At 46.2% G+C, this 25,446-nt stretch overlaps 1 protein-coding gene across 10 annotated transcripts in view; it reads left to right on the top strand.

Moving 5' to 3' along the window:
- DOCK7 (dedicator of cytokinesis 7) overlaps positions 1 to 25,446 on the top strand; it is a 1,022,674-nt gene that overhangs the window by 848,006 nt on the left and 149,222 nt on the right. For all 10 annotated transcript variants that reach the window (XM_069232530.1, XM_069232531.1, XM_069232532.1 and 7 more), the window contains one exon: positions 24,946 to 25,138. In XM_069232530.1, coding sequence (XP_069088631.1) covers positions 24,946 to 25,138 — 193 coding nt within the window. The remainder of the gene's footprint in view (positions 1 to 24,945; positions 25,139 to 25,446) is intronic.

Here is a 25,446-nt window from a genome sequence, read left to right on the forward strand (position 1 = left end):
TATAGAGGGGTCCAATTCCAAAAGAGTAGAGGGAATTTCCAAAGTCCCAAAACTCCTCAAAACAAGCAGTGACTTCGATGTCACAAATCCCCAACACATAACAACTGTGGGGGGGGGGGCTAACCAAGTTCTACAAACATTGGGAGGAAATAACAGACACTTGGGACCTAGAAATTGTCCAGCATGGTTATTGCATAGAATTTCTCAAATTCCTTCCAAATGTCCCACCGAAAACACACAATACGTCAAAACAACATATGGATCTTCTACAACTAGAGGTCCAAGCGTTGTTACAAAAACATGCAATAGAACTGGTACCAATTCATCAGAGAGGAACAGGAGTTTACTCGCTGTACTTTCTTATACCCAAAAAGGACAAAACTCTAAGACCTATATTAGATCTCAGAACATTAAATACCTACATCAAATCAGATCACTTTCACATGGTGACATTACAGGACGTAATCCCATTGCTCAAACAACAAGACTACATGACAACACTAGACCTAAAGGATGCATACTTCCATATACCGATACATCCTTCACACAGAAAGTACTTAAGGTTTGTATTCCAAGGGGTACATTACCAGTTCAAAGTGTTGCCATTCGGGATAACAACTGCGCCAAGAGTTTTTACAAAATGCCTGGCAGTAGTGGCTGCACATATCAGGAGGCAGCAAATACATGTGTTCCCGTACCTAGACGATTGGTTAATCAAAACCAACACGCAAGAACGGTGTTCACAACACACAAAGTATGTCATAGAAACCCTCCACAAACTAGGTTTCTCACTCAACTACACAAAGTCACACCTTCAGCCGTGTCAAACACAGCAATACTTAGGGGCGACAATCAACACAACAAAAGGGATTGCCACTCCAAGTCCACAAAGGGTACAGGCATTTCACAATGTAATACAGGCCATGTATCCAAAACAAAGGATACAAGTCAAGATGGTGATGAAACTACTAGGCATGATGTCCTCATGCATAGCCATTGTCCCAAACGCAAGGTTGCACATGCAGCCCTTACAACAGTGCCTAGCATCACAATGGTCACAGGCACTGGGTCAACTTCTAGATCTAGTGTTGATAGATCGCCAAACATACACCTCGCTTCAATGGTGGAACAATATAAATTTAAACCAAGGGCGGCCTTTCCAAGACCCAGTGCCTCAATACGTAATAACGACAGATGCCTCCATGATAGGGTGGGGAGCACACCTCAATCAACACAGCATCCAAGGACAATGGGACACTCAGCAGAAACAGTTTCACATAAATCACTTAGAACTACTGGCAGTATTTCTAGCGTTGAAGGCATTTCAACCCATAATAAGCCACAAACACATTCTTGTCAAAACAGACAACATGACAACGATGTATTATCTGAACAAACAGGGAGGAACACACTTGACACAGTTGTGTCTCCTGGCACAGAGAATATGGCATTGGGCGATTCACAACCACAATCGCCTAATAGCACAGTTTATTCCAGGGATTCAGAATCAGTTAGCAGACAATCTCTCTCGGGATCACCAACAGATCCACGAATGGGAGATTCACCCCCAAATACCAAACACTTACTTCCAAAGATGGGGAACACCACAAATAGATCTATTTGCAACAAAAGCAAACGCAAAATGCCAAAACTTCGCATCCAGGTACCCAGAAGATCAATCTCAGGGCAATGTGTTATGGATGAGCTGGTCAGGAATATTTGCATACGCTTTTCCCCCTCTCCCACTCCTTCCGTATCTAGTAAACAAATTGAGTCAAAACAAGCTCAAACTCATACTAATAGCACCAACCTGGGCAAGACAACCTTGGTACACAACACTACTAGACCTCTCAGTAGTGCCTCATATCAAGCTTCCAAACAGACCAGATCTGTTAACTCAACACAAACAACAGATCAGGCATCCAAATCCAGCATCACTGAATCTAGCAATTTGGCTCCTGAAGTATTAGAATTCGGACATCTAGACCTTACACAGGAATGTATGGAGGTCATAAAACAAGCAAGGAAACCAACCACAAGACATTTCTATGCAAATAAGTGGAAAAGATTTGTTTATTATTGCCATAATAATCAAATTCAGCCATTACATGCATCTGCTAAAGACATCGTAAGCTACTTACTGCATTTACAAAAGTCAAAGCTAGCTTTTTCATCCATTAAAATTCATCTTACCGCAATTTCAGCTTATCTGCAAATTACGCACTCAACTTCATTATTTAGGATCCCAGTCATAAAAGCATTTATGGAGGGCCTAAAGAGAATTATTCCACCAAGAACGCCACCAGTTCCTTCGTGGAACCTTAACATTGTCTTAACACGACTCATGGGTCCACCTTTTGAACCCATGCACTCATGTGAGATACAATATTTAACATGGAAAGTAGCGTTTCTCATTGCCATCACATCTTTAAGAAGAGTAAGTGGAATACAGGCGTTTACCATACAAGAACCCTTTATTCAAATACACAAGCATAAAGTAGTTTTACGAACTAACCCAAAGTTCTTACCAAAAGTCATATCACCGTTTCACTTAAATCAAACAGTAGAACTACCAGTGTTCTTTCCAGAACCAGATTCTGTAGCTGAAAGAGCACTACATACATTAGACATCAAAAGAGCTTTAATGTACTACATTGATAGGACAAAACAAATACGGAAAACAAAACAACTGTTCGTTGCTTTTCAAAAACCTCATACAGGGAATCCAATATCCAAACAAGGCATTGCCAGATGGATAGTTAAATGTATTCAAACCTGTTATCTCAAAGCAAAAAGAGAACTGCCGATAACACCGAAGGCACATTCAACTAGGAAGAAAGGTGCTACTATGGCCTTTCTAGGAAACATTTCAATGACTGAAATATGTAAGGCAGCCACATGGTCTACGCCTCATACATTCACCAAACATTACTGTGTGGATGTGTTAACAACACAACAAGCCACAGTAGGACAAGCAGTACTACAAACTTTATTTCAAACTACTTCAACTCCTACAGGCTGAGCCACCGCTTTTAGGGAGATAACTGCTTACTAGTCTGTGCAAAGCATGTGTATCTGCAGCTACACATGCCATCGAACGGAAAATGTCACTTACCCAGTGTACATCTGTTCGTGACATGAGACGCTGCAGATTCACATGCGCCCACCCGCCTCCCCGGGAGCCTGTAGCCGGTTCGAAGTTGATCTTGAACATTTGTAAATTTGTAAATATATCACTTTAAACCACATTATGTACATACATATTTACTCCATTGCATGGGCACTATTACTATAATACACAACTCCTACCTCACCCTCTGCGGGGAAAACAATCTAAGATGGAGTCGACGCCCATGCGCAATGGAGCCGAAAGGGGAGGAGTCCCTCGATCTCGTGACTCGAAAAGACTTCTTCGAAGAAAAACAACTTGTAACACTCCGAGCCCAACATGAGATGGCGGGATGTGCAAAGCATGTGAATCTGCAGCGTCTCATGCCACGAACAGATGTACACTGGGTAAGTGACTTTTCCATATTTGCATTGACATCTCTTTCCTTTTACCTATATACTCTATCACTCCTACCTTACCCTCTGCGGGAAAACAATCTAACAATTGAGTCGATGCCCATGCGCAGTGGAACCGAAGAGGAGGAGTCACGCGATATTGTGACTCGAAAACACTTCTTCGAAGAAAAACAACTTGTAACACTCCAAGCCCAACACTAGATGGCAAAAGTAATGCACAGCATGTGAATCAGCAGCGGAACATACCACGAACAGATGTACACTGGGTAAATGATATTTTCCTTACTTAGACTCTGGGAGGATGTGGATTGGACCAATTTAATACCTCCCTGTCCCTCCAATATTTTGTTCACCAGAGTACATTAGACATAGTCAGACTTATTTTGTTACAAGCAGAGTAGATTATGTGAATTGCCCGGAATCAAAGGATGTTGCATGAATGATGAGAACTTATAAAGTCACGGCTACTCAGAGTGTCCCGGCGCTCCAGATAAGACAGAGAGAAATACACAGTCCTCCTAGACTGTACAGGCCTGCCTAAACAAAAAGGTCTTCATTTCTTTCCTGAACCTATCAAGAGAGCAGATAAGCCTTAGGTGCATAGATAATTGGTTCCAAGCTCAAAAAAATAGGAACCTCCATGACGCTGTTTTTTTGAAGCATAGGACTCTAAGTAGTCTTGCCGTACTAGAGCGCAGAGACCGAGCTGGACAGTATACCAGCAAGCTCTCATTCAAGTACTTAGGTCCCTGTTTGCAGTGGCTCTGGTGTTCCAGAGTCAGAGCCTTAAATAGAATGTGCTGCCGCACAAGAAGCCAGTGCAGTTCACTTTGTAGTAAAGACATCCTAGCCCCCTTTGAAATTTTAAATAATAGGCGGACCGCCGTATTTTGAATAACCTGCAATGGGTTAATCAAATAATCATGCACGGCCAGATAGAGGGCATTGGAATAGTCCAGTCTGGATAAGATTAGTACCCTTACAACCGCCACCTGGGCTTCATGAGGGGGATAGTGCAGAATTTTCTTCAAAATCCACATGACCCAACAGCACACCCTTACCACTGCTGAGATCTGGGCTCGAAAGAAAGCTCATTTTCAAAGATAATCCTCAAGTTTTTGCCAGAGGATGGGGGGGTTGCCTGCGCTCCCTTCCATCACACAGATAGATCTCGACCAAATAACAAAACCTCAGTCTTATCTGGAGTTTATTAGTTTTCAGCCAGTCCAGCACTGCCGTCAGACACCCAGAGAAAGCCTTTTTTGCCTCAACAGAATCCCCATCAAACGTAAACAGAAGCTTAGTATCATCTGCGTATGAGATAACTTTGATTCCAAAGGATTCCACCACTGCAGCCAGGGGGCCCATATAAATATTAAACCAAGTGGGACTGAGGGATGCACCTTGCGGCACACCCTATTTAAGGCCTTTAGCCTCAGATGCAAATGGTTTCATCCATACCACTATAGGAAGCTGGCCTGGTGTGTGGTGAGCACCTATGGTGTTATCACCTTATACCAGGTCAGGTATCCCCTATTAGTGAGGTGTAGACAGTGTCTAGGAGCCAGGGCGTTCTAGAGGTAGCTGTGGATGAGCAGCCAAGACTTATCTAGGAGACATGCAAAGCATATGCAATACCACTACAAACACACAGCACTTACACACATGAAAGGACCACACAGTGTTATAACAATAAAGGTACTTTATTATAGTAACACAAATACTAGAATGCTGAATAGACAATACTCCAATAGGAGGTAAGTAAGCACACTATTAAGTACACCTTAGAAGTCAGTGATTAGCATAGAAAGCAATAGCAAATAGTAAAACAATAGTAAATAGTGAAGCACCTGGGGGAGTCCAAACCATATACTAAGTAAGAGGAATGTGAAAGTCAGTCCCCCACCCAAGGAAGTGGAATCAGTAGAAGGGAGCTGGAGGAATTAGGAACCCGAAATGTTAAGTACCAAGGTGCCCCCAGCGACCAGGAGAGAAGAGGTAAGTACCTTGTTTCTCCCAAACCCACAGGGAACTTTGGGAAAGGACTGTGCAAGACCCAGACAAGACTGAAAGAAATCAAAAGTGGATCCTGACATAAGAGGAAGTGCAAAAGAAGGAGATCAAGTCCAGTTCGAGTTGGAGTGTCTGGCTGTGGCAGGTGCCACTACCCACCCTTCTGTGGATGCAGGACCAGGTCAACGGTGAATGAAGAAAGTCAGCAGTGCAGCACAAGAGCAGAAAAGGAGCCCCAGAAGTGATGCAAGTGATATCCCACGTTGGCAGTCGGTCAGTGGTGCTGGAAAACCACCAAAAAGCTGTGGCAAATGCAAGAGTCAGAGAAGAAAGTTTTGCAAACCTTAAGAGGACCAGCAAGGTCCAGGGGACTCGACCCAAGGAGGGGAGTCCGAGGTATCCCTGAGCCGCTGGGAGAGTCACAAGGAGAGGAGGCAGCCCCCAAAGGCGACCCATGTGCAGCAGGCACAGGAGTCGCAGTGAGGCCCACTCAGCACACCTGTAGTCCCACATTGTTGGAGCAGCAGGCAGGGGACTGTGCTTTGGGGACCAGGACTACACGAAGCCTGAAGATCCCTTGGAGGAGGAAGCCTTGGTAGCTGCAAGAGTTGCAGTGCACAGGGGTACTATCCTGCAAGGGCTTACCATCTCACAAGTTGGACAGCTGGTAGAGAGGACGAAGGGGACCACTCCAGACTACCACCTGTGATGCAGGATCCATACGGTTCCGGAGGACAGAGGATCGACGCAGTCGGTCGTCATTGCAGTTAATGCCTGTGGATGCAGGGGAGTGACTCCTTCACTCCAAGGGAGATTCCTTCTTACTTCTTGTGTAGACTGAAGACTCCTCGCCATCAATGGATGCACAGCCAGGAAAATGTTGCAGTTGAGGGAAGGAGCAGGAGAAACTATGTTTCAGAGTGGAGTCATCACTGGAGCTGCAGATTGCCAGTTCCTGGAGGGTCCAGTTGCAGTCCTGGTGGCCAGAAGATGAAGCAAACGATGCAGAGGAGTCCTGTTGGAATCTTGTATGTTGAATCTGATGAGCCATCTGAGAGGGAGACCCTAAATATCCCAGGAAGGGGACTGGTCACCTAGCAGGGTGACCGCCTATCAGGAGGGGGCTGTAACATCACCTGTCTGACATGGCCACTCAAATGCTCCCAGGGGCCTCTGCCTACTTTGGATTCAAGATGGCAGAATCAAGTGGCCACCTGGAAGAGCTCTGGGCACCACCCCTGGGGTGGTGATGGACAGGGGAGTGGTCACTCCCCTTTCCATTGTACAGTTGCGCACCAGAACAGGCACTGGGGTCCCTGGACTGGTGCAAACTGGTTCATGCAAGAAGAGCACCAAATGTGCTCATCAAAGCATACTGGTGGCTTGGGGAGGCCACCCCTCCCAAGCCATGTAACACATATTTCCAATGGAGAGGGTGTTACCTCCCTCTCCCACAGGCAATCTTTTGTTCTGCCTTCCCGTGCCTGATCTGGTCAAGCAGCAGGAGGGCAGAAACCTTTCAGAGGGGGTGGCAGCAGCGCGGGCTGTCCGGAAAACCCCAGAAGACTAGTAGGAACAATGCTGGGGGTCCTCTAAGGAGCCCCTAGAGTGCATGGAATCATACAGCCAATACTGGCAACAGTATTGGGGTATGATTCCGACATCCTTGATACAAAACATGCCCAGGTTCGGAGTTACCATTATGTAGCTGGACACAGATAGTGCCCTGTGTCCAGTACACTGGTAAAATGGTTTCTGCACACTTTGGAAGTCCACAGTAATGGGGCTGGAGTTCATAGGGGAACCTCTGCCATGCAGGTGTGCCCTCACACATAGGTACCTTCACCCTGCCCTCTGGGCTAGGAGGGTCTGCCATAGGGGTGACTTACAGTGATCTGGCACAGTGACCTGTAGTGAAAGGGTGCATGCACCTTTTCACGCAGGCTGCAGGGGCAGGCCTGCAGGCACATTTTGCATGGGCTCCCATGGGTGGCACAATATATGCTGAAGCCCATGGGGAATCCCTGGTGCCCCAATGCCCTGGGTACCTAAATATACTAGGGATTTAAATGGGGGCACCAGTATGCCAATTGTAGAGAGTGCTAAGTCCTGAGCAACCAAATTTAGAGGGAGAGAGGGCACAGTCAATGGGGTCCTGGTTAGCAGGATCCCAGTGAACACAGTCAAAACAAACTGACAGCAGGCAAAAAGTGGGGTAACCATGCCAAAAAGAGGGTACTTTCCTACAACCACCTATACTGGACCAGTAAAGGAGGCCTTAGCAACTCCAAAGCTGTGCCAGTCACCCTAGTTTGTTTTAACCTGAGCATTAGCATATCATTGTCGACTGTATCAAATACGGCCAACAAATCTAATCATACCAAGGCAGCATTAAGGCCAGAGTTCAGATTGAATCTAATGGACTTAGAGATCTTACGTAATGTTGTCTCTGTACTGTGGTGAGATCTAAACTCAGATTGAGAGGGGTGAAGTAGATTGTTGACTTCCAGAAATGTGGTCAGCTGTATATTGACCAATCTTTCTAGAACCTTAGCTGCTGCTGGTAAAAGAGAGACCAGTCTAAAATTTGACAGTGCCTGTGGGTCCGCATTTGCCATTTTTAGTAGAGGGATAACATAAGCCTTTTTTCATTCCTTCTGGAAGATCCATTCCATAATAGAAGCTTCAAATAACTGATGATAAACCAGGCCAATGATATCCACAACTGACTTCAGTATATTGTGGTTAATCAGATCCGAAAGAGTACCTGATTTGCTTTGGGAGAAAGCAGACACCACCTCAGCCACTGATGGCACCGAAGAAGTACTCAAATTGGGACCCCTAGGACTTCCTCCCCCCCCACAGATATCTTTCAACACACCCAACAGCTGGGGGAGCCAGAAATATTCACCTGTATTTTGCTAACCTTATCCTCCAAAAAGTCACTAAGGTGAGCACAGAGGGTCTGGCTGGGCTCAAGTGCAGGGGAAGAGGCTTTAGGGTCAACAAATCTAGTTACAATTTTAAAGATCTCTGTACTATCATTGTCAGCCACTTCAATACAGTTGGCATAATGGGTGCTCCTCGCCTTCCTGATGTTCTTATGATAAACAGCCAAAGCCTTTTAATAGATAGTTTTGTCCTCCTCTCGGTACTGCTTATGCCAAGATCATTCCAATTTCTTAAAGGCCTCCTGCTCCCTGGCAAGTTCAGCCGAGAACCAGTGAGCTAAGTGGGTCTTAGCTGATTTCCTTACCACTCTTCTCGGGCTACCACATCAGCTGCTTTCTCCAGCCAAATCTTCATGGCCTGCTCCATCTCCTCCACTTAGCGAGATAATACTGGTTTAGATTTCACCAGTTCCTTCTCAAGGGACAACACAGAGACCCTACCCCAATCCCTCTCCTTACTACCAACCATTTCTGGGAGAGACTCTCTAGAAAGTTAATACTTTCCTGAAAAATAGATTAAATAGTGATCTGACCAGGGCACCGGCAACGGGACCCCCCAATTCAGAGTAATATTCGTGATAATCCCATGGATGGCATAGCCGGCTTTATGTGTAGGTCCCTGGGCTTCATAGGACAGATTTATAGAGGTCACAAAATCTAAAAATACGTTTGACCTATGGAGCCTCAAAATTCTCTAGATCTAAATTGAAATCCCCTAAAAAGGTGACATTGTGATGGGCAATACATTTAGACGTCAAGGCTTGGTCAAGGGAGGACACAAAAAACCTGGATAGCCTGGGGACAACACACCTAAGCCTCAGAAAAGGAGCATTGGCCATTGACCATAATCTTGAAGCTGAGCACTTCTGCTCCCTGAAACTCCTCTAAATTTAAACTAGTGAATTTAAATATATATATATATATTTTTATAAATAATGGCTACTCCTCCCCACCTCTTTCCAGATGGATCAACATGTACAGAAGAGTATGCCTCAGAGAGGGCTAGAAGTAAATCTGGATGAGAGGTTTCATTTATGCATGTTTCCATCAAGAAGAGCAGATCAATGCTCTCATCTTTTAACAAATCAAAAACATCCAGCGCATGTTTAGGTAAGGAGCAAACATTTATTAAGAGCACTTTAAGATTTCTCTCTTGCTCAGGCACATCCTACATATTTACCCCAATTGGGCCAATGGAGGAAAAACTGGCCTTGCAGTTGAAACAAAAACTAAGTCCCACTGAATTCAGTAAAGCGGACAAAATCCCACCCTAGTAAACCAATGTCCGATCTCAAACCTGGTTCTCCAGTTCCCAAATCTGCCACTCTGGTCGCTAAACCACATCCATGTTTTTGAATTCACATGTGGAAGTCATACACAAGTGGTATAATTGTGTATGATCACGTATAGTGAGCACAATCTCTGTTGAAATGGTTTTGTGAAGTAAAACAGCAGCAACAAATGCTGGAAGGTTGCTTGGGAATATTTTCAAGGGTTTGTTTTAAAACTGAATTTAGGGATATTGTTCAGCACTTGTGCACTGTTGCAAAACAGAGCTAATTATTTTAAATATTACATATAGACCAGGACTTTCATGACCCACAAGCAAATAATCTTGTGACCCACCAGTGGGTCGCGACGCACAGTTTGGGAACCTTTCATTGGAAAACTACAAATTATGGCCAAATACTCTAGAAAGAATAAATAATCCATCTGTAAGAACAAAAAACTCATCTCCGTGAAGTTCAACTTCCAAATTTCAGCAACCCAGTCCTCAAACTTCCACCTCATTTACAGGCCCCCTGGACAGAACAAGTATGTCACAAAGAATTCCCAGATCTCCTCACCCATCCTTCCCACACCACTTCACTATCCTTGATGACTTTAACCTCCCACAAAACTCAAGCATCCAAGATAACAAGAGACACCCTCCTTAACATCATCAGCACACTAAACTCAGTCCCCACATTCCAAATTGTTAAGTGACAGAACATAGTTGTAAAACATACATTTATTTCACCAAAAGGCACTTGGAATACAGTTATATTTTCATAGACACTTTTTTATTTTATTACTTTCTCGTGGAAACTGTATTTAATTAAAGCAGGTTATGAAAACATTGTGCACCTATGTACATTTTTGAGCCACAATTTTTGGAACCCAAGCTCAAGTGAGGTGTGTGAAAATAAACTTTGTGGATATATTGCGGTATTCCGACTATTTGGCTCAGGAGTTGCAGACACATGCACAGATAGAACTGTGGTGTCTTTGTTGCAGCTTAGGGCTTAGCAATTACCTGAAGGAGTTTTGATATTTGTTTCTGTAATCTGCTGTCCCACCAACAATGACTCCAGCTCATGGGGTCCCTCGCATGCACCAACTGGAGCATCTCTGTGCCAAGTGAGCACCCATTTGCCCATACCACCCAGGATAACAAACTTACATACCATACCCTAGACAGATTATTTTTCCCTGCTTTACAGTCTAGAGCTGCCCGAACTCAGAATTCCAGCTCTTTTGTCCTCAGTACTAATTAATCTATTTTTTTTAAATCAGTTTTGTTGCAGGTTAACCCAAATCCCTTCCGATAGTCTTCAGAAATAACACACATAGGCATAATGGCTCTATAAAAAAAAAACAGAACATTCCTTAAAAACATTCTGGTTGAGCTTGTGGGTGATTATGTTGTATCTCATATGTCAAATTCTGTGGGTTCTACACTCTTCCTTCCCACCCCTCTTTCTCAGTCCTTAGTTACTAGTGTAACCTTTTATATAATTTAGGCTGTATCTCGTACTAATATGTCATCCTTAAGGACAGAAGTCTGGACTGATACAGCTACTGGTATACTAAAAATACTATTTGTAGGAAAGTGCCCCTTTTTGACATGGTCACCTCTGCTTTTCGCTCACTGGTATTGAGGTTTTTCGACTGAGGTGCACGGGGTCCCTGATAAACAGGACCCCAGTGTCAGTGCTCTCTCCTTAACACAAGGTAAAATATCTAATGTACACAATTGGCACCTACTCTAGTACCTCTGTATGTACCTAGAAAATCGTACCCCAAGGTACCTAGGGCCTGGGTACTAAAGGGGGCTCCTAAGGGACGCAACATGTATTCTGCCACCCTAAGGGAAACCCTACAGATTGCACACAGCCTGCCATCGCAAACTGTGTGTCATGCTGCAAACCATGAGTGAAAACACAACAAGGCACACACACTGCGTGCCATGCCCCATTCATTGCATCCAAATATATGTAAGTCACCCCTACAGCAGGCCTTAGAGCTATAAGGCAGGGTGCATTGTATTTGATATGAGGACATATCTGCATGAGATGATATGCCTGTGATGTTTAGCTCAATTACTTAGATATTGCAAGTGAACAGGGAAGCCATCTTAAGGTATGTACTGGGCACTGGCCACCATGACGTCCCCAGCTACATAAAGGCTTCACTTAAACCTGTGGTGTTTGGTATCAAGCACCTCGCCTTAATAAATCTGGACTGATACCAGTCTTAGATCTATTATGACATGCACCTAGAGGACACCTGAGAGGTGCCCCTAAAACCTACTAGTCCTCTAGTATGCTGGCTGACTGGTACTGACCAGCCCTCTACCAGACATGTTTCTGCCCCCCTGAATAAGAGAACCTGCCTCTCAGAGGCCAGAAACAGTGCCTGCTCCCGGAGGAAGGTGTTTCCACAAGAGATGCGATTCCTCGCTGCCAAATTGGGGAAGACTCATCTGGTCCCTACAAGTGTTAAACACTAGGAACAAGGGCCCTCACTCACCTTTCAGTGACATGCTTCATCATCGGACTTTGCTCCCTGTCAGGCTGGCACTGCAATGCCTGACGGCCCCTCATGCGGGCTCTTTGCCGGAGATCTTTTAGAGATGCCTGCCCGTGCTGAGTGCATTAATGTGGGATTTGTAAATAGAGTTGTGAAAGTTGACTAGGGAGAACCAGCACTCGGACCATTATTGAGAATATGGAACCCCTGTCAAGGTTAAACACAACCAAAGTAAGGCAAGAGTGAGTGTAATGGCTCAGATCTCTTACTGGTGGGTAAAGAGGAGAGTCCTATGCCCTTACTCTAGGGGTTGACTTGCAAAGTACAGTGATGGTAATCTCTAAACTGTCTATAGTTAACTGGTCAACATGTTTCTCGCAGAATTAGTCAAAAGGATCTGTGTGCGATTCGTCAGGACCTATAAGTAGAACAACCTAATCCTCACAGTCAAGTTAACACATACCCTGTTTTATATTGAAAATAAGTAAATATTATTACCTAGGAACCTAGGGATAAACATAAAGATAGAAGAATCCACTATTCACACAGTACAATAACAATAAAACAGTTAATTAAGTGCCAACACGTGTCAGGCCACACAGTGGAACCACCTCAAATCACTTCAGTGCTCGAAGGAATGTAAAACGTGCTGGTGACCGTAGGTCACTCCATAAAACTCATATCAAACACATGACGGCTCTTACCCCCTCAAATTAGAAGGGTAGGCCCAGTGGGGTGGGGTGGGGTGGGGTTAGCAATGGGTTTGTGTGGTTCGACAAATCTATTAATCTGTAAGTAAGTTATGGAAGAGAATAGGAACATAGTCACTCAAAAAAATGTCAAAGTGTAGATTTCCTGTAAAAAACAAAATGTAATAATACTGATTGACCTAGATATTCCATAAGTAATATGTAATTCCAGACAGTCTCTGGCAGATAGAGTGCCCTATAACCTGTTAATGTGCCCAATTGTGACAGCTCCCGCCAAGTGACAGGAGGACTTCATTAGAGGGAGAATATATTGTGAGACTGGCTATAGTTACTTCTGGTCCGGAACTAGTCTCCATTATTCCCATACCACATATCTAACTATTGGGCAGCAAAGGCATTTGTAGGTCCCATCAGGAGGTCAAAATTAATAACACAAGATATCCTGGGAAAGTAGTAGTTTAGTGGTACATTATGTGCCCTTTGGAAGATATTGGCAAAAGAATCTTTTAAAAGCTCCCACCAAGGGGGTAATATAAAATGTGCCTTACAACATAAAGCAGTTTGCTATCATTAGAAAAACAGAGTCCTGACTTAACAAGAATACATAGATATAGCGCACCCAGGGGCGTATTCATATTATTACTATTGTTGCCTTTAAATATACCTGGGGGCCCAAGCAACCAAACAACGCCGGCTGCTCCCCATCCGAGAAGCACCCAGCGGTGAAGGGGGGGGCAAGCCCGCATAGCGTGGGGGTCTGTAGCAGCGTCCCCTAGGGGGCGATAGGCAGAGATGACCCTAATCCCGCTGGCCGCTCCTCGTCCAAGGAGCCATCAGCGGTAACACGTGAGCACGTCTCTGAATGGGCAAAAATAAGATTGGTTGTTTTTAACCTTGACAGGGGTTCCATATCCTCAATAAAGGTCTGACTGCTGGTTCTCCCTAGTCAATTTAACAAGACTATCTACCAATCCCACAGTAATACTCTCACCACTGGCAGGCATCTCTGAAAGATCTCCAGCAAGGAGCCCCCTTGAGGGGCCAATCAGGCATAGCAGTGCCAGCCTGACGAGGAGCAAAGGCCGATGATGAAGCATGTCATCGATAGGTGAGTGAGGGCCCTTGTTCCTAGTGTTTAACACTTGTAGGGACCAGTTGACTCCTCTCCAATTTGACAGCAAGAAGTTGCATCTCCTGTGGAAATGCACTTCCAGGCTTTTCACACCCCTAAGGTGGGCAACCTGATGTGCTCCACGAAAGAAGGGTTCCACCATCTTTTTGGTGGAACTAGGAACTCTGGGACAGGCTAATGCCCACTTCCCACAGGAAGTGGTCATATAGGGTATGTACTCACCCTCAGTATGTAGCTCATTGGCTATTACCCTACACTCCCCTAAACACCCCTAATTTCAGTATGTAGGTGCCTCCCGACACCAGAAAGACAGAGTTGTCTGACAAAAGAAGAAAAAGGATCAAGAAGAGTCGAAGAAGCAAAAACTGTGGACTGCTCAGGGACTTCGATGGAAAACCCTACCTGCTCCTGTCCAGACAGTCGTGACAACCTGGCTTGTCCTGCAGCTGTGCATCCTCTAAAAGTCTGGGAGGGTCTCCAGCACTTTGCAAGCCGCTAGCATCTTCCTTTGAGTGAAGGAGCCACTTCCCTGCAGCTTACAGGCACCACTCACAATGTCTGGTTCACTGTTCTGCTGACCAATGGGACTACCGATGCAGCAGCCACCCAGGAGGAGGTCACCAGCCTCCAGCAGGATCAGCCTATCTCCCAGCCAAGTGAGAAGACCTCTGGACCCACTGGCTCTGAACTGCTCCAATACCTGGGTACGCTTGTTTGAGTCCAGACCAGACTCAAATGCCGCAAACAGAGAGCTTCCGGCAAGGGACTTCAGCATTGCAGAGGCCATCATCGAGAGTGGACCGACTGCCCTGTTTTTGTCCGAACGTTGTGGGTCCACTTAAGAATTATTGGGCACCTTTGAGACAGGAGCACATGATGACCAAAACCGGCAGCATCCGAGCTCCACAGCCCGAGTCCATGACAACCAACAGTGTTCTTTTGCTCTGAGAACCCCCACCAAGCGAGCCCCCCGTTGGGAGCTCCAGGACTTCTCCCCAAATCTCCCTCTGCAGCCTTTTGATAGGTTGCCCCCCTCTTTGCCAACTGTGCAGAGTGCAAGGCACACAGCATGTCCACTGCACTCGGCCGACCAAGGGCAGGTAAAACTGTACTAACGTTGTTGTAAGTCACCTCGCTCTCCTAGTACCCTACAACTAACAGTAGCCACCTGAGAAGTGTCTGAAATGACCCAGTTGCAGTAAAAGTACTTTTACGTCTTTACCATGTAAAAGTGTATCTGTGTAAAACTGCGACTTACTTACAAATCGAGATACAGCAACAGTACCTAACTTCTTTACATTTTTCGGATGTTGAAACATACAATAAAAAGGATCTATATTTTTCTAAACATTGGTCATGAGTTTGTTCTTGAGTGTGGGTCCTATTTATTGACTGTGTTCAACAAATTCTTAACACTACCCTTGGATAAGCTGAAACTGCTCGCCCAAACTACCACAAAAGAGAGCATTTGGGATTATTACTTTTAACACCTGTAAACCAATAAGGGTCGTCTGGACTATCTGCATAGTGTCCCCTTACATTGTTACACTACATAGATAGCTAGCTCCTATGCCACTGGCTTAGCGTTTGGAGTTTTAAAGCATAAATCTTGGCCCAGCACTGTAGATTGCTCCTCCTGAACTTGTTCTATCATTACAGGTGTGAAAGGGATATCATCCAAACACTACCTCAAAGAAAGATTAGATTCTGATTGAGACGATATTCTGAGGTATGATGCGACCAAGTGGGTGATTCTTAGCATTGTTCCTAATAGACAACAGTGCCCCTTATACCCATGAGTGTTGCCACCCCTTGCTTAGAAGGACAATAATATCTACCAATAAAACCCCATCATGCTCATGCTGAGGACTAGCTTTCAGTACTTGCTGGTCTCTTGTTCCCCTGTCCTTACATAGTTAACATTGCATTGGGTATAGTGGGTAGTTGAGACTCTAGAAAGTGTCTTATTTCACTTTTCCACATTCTTCTCCAGCTGCCTGCTCAGTGTTGTAATGTGCTGCCCTATAGACCCTCTACTGATCTCATCTTTCTTCAGAAAATAGCAATAAATCTAGGGTAACTGGTGTGTTTCAGATTTATTGTGATTAAGAGTGACCCTTCCACTTCTTGGTTTATCACTATAGTCCTCCCTGGGGTCCAGCTACTGCACAGGGGGCAGCAATGCAAAATGCTTGTTGACTCTTGCGTAACCTTCTGCACTGCCTTCCTGTGAAGTCGGGAGCTGAATAATGTGGAAAAAAGCTTATCTACTCTGGCTTACTCACCTCATGTACTGCTCTTTAGCTGCATTTGCAGATCGACACGTCTGCACTTCCAGATGCCTGCACAGTTTGCGCATCTGCTTAGATGACACTAGCTTATAGCCCATCTCCACTACCTCCAGACACCTGTCATCTATCATGTAGAAGCAAACAAATCTGGGTATGTCCAGTGCCTAAACAGGAAACCTTTTCTCACCTGCAAATGGGGATGATAAATGTCTAGCGAACAAACATTTTTGAAACATGGGTGCTGAAGTAGCAGGAGCTCATGACCAGTGTCTCAACCAGCATCATAAGGACAAATGCATACTAAAGCAACAGCAAGGCAATTTGTTTGCTGCTATGCAAGACAAATACATTACATCTGATTCAATGATGTCCCTCAAACACATTTATTTTATTTTTAATAAATATTCGTATTTTATATTAAACAGCAGAGTCAAAAAGCCTAACATGGTTGGCAAACAATAAAGTCAGACATGCACTGAAAAAGTTACTTCTTGACATTTTCAAGTAACTGTTTGTGTGGCTGTACTAGCATGGAAAGATTGAATGTAGGCCCTGCTGTGAAAATAAAATGTTAATCTGATAGAGACTTCTAGTTACAGATTCCTTACCTTAGAATTTTCCCCCAGGCGTCAGACTGGATCTGGAGATTTTTCTTCAAGCAATACCCTTGCATGTCGGCAGGTGGTGTCGGTCGACTCCGCGGGCGTCGTTGGCGTCGTAGTCACCTTGATGACGTCAGGAGTAGTATACAGATGCCGCCCTCACGCAGTGACGTCAGTTCTTCTCTTTTTGCTCCACGCGCTGATCAGGAGAAGAGCTACCTTGGCTATTTTTGGGCCGAATTCGACCTTTTTGTCAACTTTTTCTGTGAAACTTTGGAGTGTCGATGATGTCCCCGAAGACCGGGTTCAAGCCATGCGAGGACTGTCATCGGACGATGTCGGTGACGGATCCTCATCGGGTTTGTCTGTGGTGTCTTGAGCGTGACCACGACCCAAAGTCGTGCTCCAAGTGCCAGGCCATGCACCCGAAGGCTATGAGGGAGCGGTCCCTAAAGCTTATGGCGGCACGGCACTCGACTCAGCGTAGGTTCCGGTCTCGCTGGAGAGGAAGGTCTCGGGATCGGTCGCGGAGTCATCACCACTCGTCTTCTTCCAAATCCTCGGGTCAAGGTAAGAAGAAGAAGAAGTCGAAGAAGTCCCATCGCCCTCCGACTTCACCCCATCGCTCAGCCGACGCGGGGCGGGAGAAGCGTCCACGCACAAGGCCTCTGTCCTCGGAGCCTGCCTCTGGGTCGGCTCCGCGCTTCCCGGAGTTTCCCGGAGCCAGAACGACCCCCACCCAAAGAGTTGTATGAGGCCATGCGCCTCATATTTGAGCTGTCCAACCCCGATACAGTGCCTTCGGGCCAAAGGGCTTCAGCTGAGGGGCCTTCGGGTTCCGCGCTGGCAGCTGAGGCTCCGGCCACTAAGGTCACCTCCGGATCTGTGCGCGGATCCGCACCGGTCGCTCCCTTGAGACCTTCCCCGGTGCTGGGTCGATTGTCGATGCTCCCGACTTCGGTAGTGCCCACTATCGACATTGACCCAATTCTTATCCCCGACGACTCCGAGTCGGAGCACCGTCTGCCGACACCGCCTTCGATGGGGCCTATTCGCCCCAGGTCGGATTCAGACCCTTTTTCTTGGGTACAAATATGGAGAGGGATTGGAGGAGTCCCTGGACCCTTATGAATACCAGGATGACCCTTCTATGGACTTGGCTCAGGAATTGGGCAAAGCCAGTGGTCTGGATACTTCTGCCGACACTGGCATGCTGTGTCCTCCTACCGTGGCTACGGCGGAGGGAGCAACTTATGGTATGGTGGTCAGTAGGGCATCTGAGGTCCTTGGTCTCGAGCTTCCCACTGTTGAGGTCAGGTCTAATCTCCTGACGGAGGTTTTTCAGCTTGGGGCTTCTACTTCAGAACCCCTTTTGCTGTTTAATAAAGCCCTCACCGATGTCCTTTTGGGTACATGGTCCACACCCAACACAGGGACTCCTGTGAATAGGACTATCGCACGCTGCCATCGGCCCACTCTGAACGACCCTAAATTCTTGTCCCAGCACCCAACGCCTGAGAGACTTGTTATCCAGGCTTCCTCTTCTTCAGGCGCATTCCCTTCTGCACCCCTGGATAGGGAATCCAAAACACTTGAACAGTTTGGCAAGAAGTTGTTTTCTTTCTCCAGTCTCACTCTGCAGTCTGTGAACACCGCATGCCTTTTGAGCTGCTATTCCCACTCTTTGTGGGATACGGTTTCTCAAGTCCTGCCGAAACTGGAGAAGGCATGTGCTATCGTCTCACAAGCTGTGAACGATGGGAGAGATGCGGCAAAGTTTACAATCCGTTGTGGGCTGGACACGACCGACTCTCTGGACAGATCGGTTGCTACAACGGTGGCCTTACGATGCCACGCCTGGTTACGTACTTCTGGTTTTTCTAGGGATGTCCAACAGTCACTCATGGACATGCCTTTTGATGGTTCCCGTTTCTTCGTAGACAAAGCGGACTTGGCCTTGGAGAGATTCACGGATTCCCAGGCTACGGCTCGGTCCTTCGGTTTTTCCTCTGCCCCTCGCCCACCACAGTCCACTTTTCGCCCTTTTCGTGGCCACGGAAGGGGCGCCCTGTCACGTCCTCCACCCAGCCACTGTGCCGCGCACGGTGTTCAGCCTCTGTGTGGCTGGGGACGCGCAATCCCACTTGGCCGTGGGACAGGGAACCAGAGGTCTGCCCGGTCAACCTCTGCCCCTGCTGCAGCCTCCAAACCCTCCTAGTCCGTCCCCCCACATCCTGTCCAGTTGGTGGCAGGGTTCGCCATCACCTGCCCCACTGGGAAAATATCACAACGGACAGGTGGGTTTTGCAGATCATTCGAAAGGGCTACTCCCTCCCTTTGAAATCTGCTCCACCACCTATGCCACCATCCTTCAATCACCTTCCAGAGGATCATTTGGTTCCTCTCCGCCAGGAAGTCGCAGCTCTCTTGGCCAAGGGAGCTATAGAAAAGGTCCCTGTGCCAGAAGTAGATCGTGGTTGTTATTCCCACTACTTTCTGATACCAAAAAAGGACAAGGGCTTACGTCCTATCCTAGACCTTTGGGACCCAAACTACTTCTTCCAGAATGAGGAATTCAAAATGCTCACCCTGGCTCAGGTTCTGTCTGCCTTGGACCCAGGAGACTGGATGGTAGCGTTGGACTTGCAGGACGCTTATTTCCACATCCCTATCCTGCCTGCCCACAGATGTTACCTACGATTCGTGGTAGGTCACAAGCACTTTCAGTTTACCGTACTACCCTTCGGCCTTACCAGTGTCCCTCGGGTGTTCACGAAAGTGATGGCGGTGGTTGCTGCTCATCTGCGCAGGTTAGGGGTCTTAGTCTTCTCCTACCTCGACGACTGCCTTTTGAAGGCAAACTCGCCCCAGAAAGTTGTCTCCCACCTTCAGACTACGGAGAACCTCCTGCACACGCTGGGGTTCACTATAAATGTGCTGAAGTCACACCTGACTCCCTCCCAGTCACTCCCTTTCATCGGAGCAGTTCTGGACACAGTGCAGTTTCGGCTTATCCTTATCGAAGACATTCGGGCTATGATTACGATCTTTCGGCCAAGGTCTTGGGTTTCGGTCAGACTGACCCTGAGCCTGTTGGGCCTCATGGTCTCCTGCATCCTATCCTGCTAGTGACACATGCAAGATGGCATATGTGGGCTCTGCAGTGGGACCTGAAGTTCCAGTGGGCGCAGCATCAGGGTAATCTCACCGACCTGGTCCAGATCGCAGAGGGGACTGCGAAAGACCTGCATTGGTGGCTTTCAAATCCTCATTGGGTCCACGGCAGATCCCTCTCCCTTCCCCAACCAGATCTGTCTATAGTGACAGATGCGTCACTTCTGGGTTGTGGCGGCCACTTGGGAGAGGTGGAGATCAGAGGACTCTGGTCTCCCGCTGAGTCTGGGCTCATATCAATCTGCTGGAGCTCCGGGCGATCAGACTCGCGTTGAAAGCATTCCTTCCCTCTCTCAAAGGGAAAGTGGTGCAGGTGTTCCCGGACAATACTACCGCCATGTGGTACTCCAATAAACAGGGTGGAGTAGGGTCCTGGATCCTTTGTCAGGAGGCACTACGCCTCTGGACATGGCTTGAACATCAGGTCATTATCCTGATGGTTCAACATCTGGCGGGCTCCCTCAACGCCAGAGCGGACTAACTCAGCCGTCGATGCAGAGCACCTCTGTTTCCAAGATGGCAGAGGTCTGGAGCACACTGGAGGAGCTCTGGGCACCTCCCAGGGGAGGTGCAGGCCAGGGGAGTGGTCACTCCCCTTTCCTTTGTCCAGTTTCGCGCCAGAGCAGGGCTGAGGGGTCCCTGAACCGGTGTAGACTGGCTTATGCAGAAATGGGCACCATCTGTGCCCATGAAAGCATTTCCAGAGGCTGGGGGAGGCTACTCCTCCCCTGCCTTAACACCTTTTTCCAAAGGGAGAGGGTGTAACACCCTCTCTCTGAGGAAGTCCTTTGTTCTGCCATCCTGGGCCAAGCCTGGCTGGACCCCAGGAGGGCAGAAACCTGTCTGAGGGGTTGGCAGCAGCTGCAGTGAAACCCCTGAAGAGGCAGTTTGGCAGTACCAGGGTCTGTGCTACAGACCCGTGGGATCATGGGATTGTGCCAACTATGCCAGGATGGCATAGAGGGGGCAATTCCATGATCTTAGACATGTTACATGGCCATATTTGGAGTTACCATTGTGAAGCTACACATAGGTAGTGACCTATGTGTAGTGCACGCGTGTAATGGTGTCCCCGCACTCACAAAGTCCGTGGAATTTGCCCTGAACAATGTGGGGGCACCTTGGCTAGTGCCAGGGTGCCCACACACTAAGTAACTTTGCACCTAACCTTTACCAGGTAAAGGTTAGACATATAGGTAACTTATAAGTTACTTAAGTGCAGTGGTAAATGGTTTGAAATAACGTGGACGTTATTTCACTCAGGCTGCAGTGGCAGGCCTGTGTAAGAATTGTCAGAGCTCCCTATGGGTGGCAAAAGAAATGCTGCAGCCCATAGGGATCTCCTGGAACCCCAATACCCTGGGTACCTCAGTACCATGTACTAGGGAATTATAAGGGTGTTCCAGTGTGCCAATGTAAATTGGTGAAATTGGTCACTAGCCTGTTAGTGACAATTTGGAAAGAAATGAGAGAGCATAACCACTGAGGTTCTGGATAGCAGAGCCTCAGTGAGACAGTTAGTCATAACACAGGTAACACATTCAGGCACACTTATGAGCACTGGGGCCCTGGCTAGCAGGGTCCCAGTGACACATACAACTAAAACAATATATATACAGTGAAAAATGGGGGTAACATACCAGGCAAGATGGTACTTTCCTACAATTCCTGAAAGGGCTCACCCATTTATTTCCTCCCACTCCATTTATCATGCCTCAGTGGGACCAAAATCTTGTACTTACTTATTTGATGTGTACCCCCTTTGAGCCAATGCATAATTGTCCCTTGCGGCTCCTCACCTTCAAAACTGTCTTTCTGGTCGCTATCTCCTCTGCTCGCAGGGTGAGTGAGCTTCAGGCCCTTTCCTCAAAACCTCCATACTTATCTGTGCACCCTGACAAATTAGTGTTGCACACTAGGGCTTCCTTCCTTCCTAAGGTGGTTACACCCTTTCATGTAGGTCAGTCAATCACTTTGCCTACTTTCTACGCACCCCCACATCCTTCCCATGAGGAGGGGAGATTCCACCATCTGGACCCAAAAAGAGCATTGGTGTTCTACCTCAATCGTACTAAAGATTTCCAGGTGGACGATCTACTCTTCGTTGGGTATGTGGATGCGAAAAAAAGGAAGGTGGTGCAAAAGCGTACCATCTCTCGGTGGGTGCTTCTTTGCATCAAAATGTGCTACGCCTTGGCCAAAAAGCAACCTCCTGAAGGCTTGCATGCTCATTCCACCAGAGCAACTGCTGCTTCCACTGCGTTAGCACGCAGAGTTCCTGTCCTGGATATCTGCCATGCAGCTACATGGGCATCCCTGCACATGTGTGCTAAGCACTACTGCCTGGACAGTCAGGTCCATCGGGACGGCTATTTTGGTTGTTTCGGTCCTGCAAGACTTCCTAGTATGATCTTGGTTCGCAGCCCACCACCAAGGATGGCATTGCATGAGTATCTGTTCTAAAGCAAGGAATCTGCGACTAGAGGTCTCTATCAGATGTACAAGTTACTTACCTTCGGTAACGAAATATCTGGTAGAGACATATATTGCAGTTGCAGATTCCTTACCGCCCATTCATCCTCCCCGCTTGCAAACTGATTTTTAGGGACAGGGATTCCCCCTTTCAGGTCCTTAGCTCTGGCGCACCAATCTCAGCGTTCTTAGCGGCTCTGCGCTTTGGCATGGAAAGTTATTAAAAGAAACTGACGTCACTGCGCGAGGACAGCATCTATATACTACTCCCGACGTCATCAAGGCGACCACGACGCCCGCGGAGTCGACCGACGCCACCTGCCGACGCGCAAGGTTATTGTTCGAAGAAAAATATCCGGATCCAGTCTGACGCCTGGGGGAAAATTCTAAGGTAAGGAATCTGCAATTGGAATATGTCTCTACCAGATATTTTGTTACTAAAGGTAAGTAACTTGTCCTTTAGTTGCTTGATATTTGCAAATACACCATTAAACATATGGGCACATCCTCACCTCTCCATAGGGGAGAACACAGACAAAAGATGTAACTACATGTAATAGAAATAGAATCTGTTAATAATGCAAGTCAATCATATGCAAATTTCCTCCGCTTGTGCCCATGCCTCCATATCTTTGGTTCAAACTCCTACCGAAGTGGCCTCCCTTACCATTGATTAAATAGCTATCCCCCAGTTTCCCAGTACCAGAGTGAGCAACGTCCAACTGTTCCTCTCATTTTTGCTGTTTTAAATGGGGATACCCCAAACATGATTGCACTTGGTGTCAGTTAAACAAAGTGACTCATGCTTTGTGTGTATCCATCTAATTCTAGTCCAGTAAGTAGTTTCTAAGGCAAAACCATACAAGGTGGAAGAACGGTTGCCTCAAGAACATTGCACTTGAGATGTTCCTGCTGTGTGTTACATTCAATTTTATGCAGGTCCCCAAGTGTAGCATAGATACTATTTAATATGTTTAACGGGTCCAATGAAACCTAATGTAACTCATGGGATTCTTAAAGCTTAGCCTAGTCCTTATGTACAGTTTCCTTAACACAATCCTTTTTCCCTTTTGATGTTAACTGAAAGTGGCTTTTTCTGTATATCTTGTAAGCCCTGTACTGTACTGTGTTTGCTTTGCCATTTAGAGATAGGTCCATCAAGGTGGATAGTGCACTTGGTAAAATAGTCATGTAGGATTTTGTGCCAGGTGTCTCTAGTTGTCTTTAAAATTCTGTATTGTTATATAAATTGTCTCAGTTTACACTGAACGTAGTGTGCGCTTCAGTGAAAGAATTGAAAGTCTTGCTAACTTGTAAGTTTCACATGGTCATTCAGCAACATTTGTTTTCCACGTGGTCATTGTGATATTGTTGCTACCAGTCTTAAATTTTGTAGATTCCATATGGGGGCCTTCAGAGCCTCTGGCATACTAATCTTACGTAGCCTTAGAATCTAGTCACACTGTCATATAACCAATCTGATCAGGAATAGGGAAGGGATTACATTCTTGACTCCAGGGCAGAGCTGCTTTGGGAGGTCAGTGTCAGGTTCTCTATCAATCAACAAATCTCTGTCTGTGGTCAGCTCTTCAGAGAACCATTCCAACAAAAGCTATAGTGGTGCAGCCAGATCCTCACTTTCCAGGTACCTTTTGCATAGATGCCACCCTTATTGTAATTAGGTTTGAGTGCTACGAGCACCAATCAACTTATTTCCCCTCTTATGAAAGTGTTCAATATAATAATGCTAAGTGCCTTGAATAAGGTTCTGTGACAAAGGTGTATGTTATACTGAGATAAACACTTAAAAACAATGCTGCATTAGGGCCATTTTAGCCAACACGACCTACTTCAGCAAGAAAGCTCCTGATTTGAGCAGTCCAGTAATAGTCCTGCCTATAATACATGTTTACAACTTCACCTCGTTCTGAATCCCCAGACATTGAAATCCCTAATTTTTCTTTTTGAGGCAAAATGGGTATGCAAGCTTTGAGGTCTGAGGTCTGAGGTCTTTGAGGCATAGTATGCCTAACAGAACCACTTTATCGAATTAACTCTAATTCCAGACATGCTGCTAAGTTAGTCGAGGGTTGGAAGCAGTCCATAGATGTTGTTGCTGGATCCGTAACTTATAACAGCATATCAAATTTTTTCAATAAAATGTGGTTATCAGGTTTAAGAGATGCACTGCAAGCAACAGATCAGATATACAAATATGTGAGTTCTAGCTCTTCCTCCCGACTATTACTCATTTTTGGCAAATTCAATTTTATGTTCTTTCAGAATTGCGAAGGGTTATCAAACCTCACCCGACCTACGCTTGACTTGGTTGCAGAACATGGCTGGGAAACATTCAGAAAGAAGCAATCATGCAGAAGCTGCACAGTGCTTGGTACACTCTGCAGCACTTGTGGCTGAATACTTGAGTATGCTTGAGGATCGCAAATATCTTCCTGTGGGATGTGTTACGTTTCAGGTAATGGCTTGTACATACAACAAAATAAATGCAGACAAAAGAATATGCTTTCCAACAAGCTCATAAATTAAACAATACAAGATTTTGTTATATTTAGTCACTATGATTGTCCATCCAATTGTTACGCTTGGATGGGTTAATGTTGGCATGAGGTCATAGCAGTGTCTGTGGTCTACCACATTAGTTTCTTAGTGGCCTAACGGTGAATGAATGTTTAAATGAGCAGATACAATTGCTTGATACACTGCATAGCTGCAAAATGGCTCGATAAGGCAGTCAGAAACACTAGAATATTCATTAGGAAGGTT

This window comes from Pleurodeles waltl, chromosome 4_2 (assembly GCF_031143425.1).
Source record: "Pleurodeles waltl isolate 20211129_DDA chromosome 4_2, aPleWal1.hap1.20221129, whole genome shotgun sequence".
Taxonomy (NCBI): domain Eukaryota; kingdom Metazoa; phylum Chordata; class Amphibia; order Caudata; family Salamandridae; genus Pleurodeles; species Pleurodeles waltl.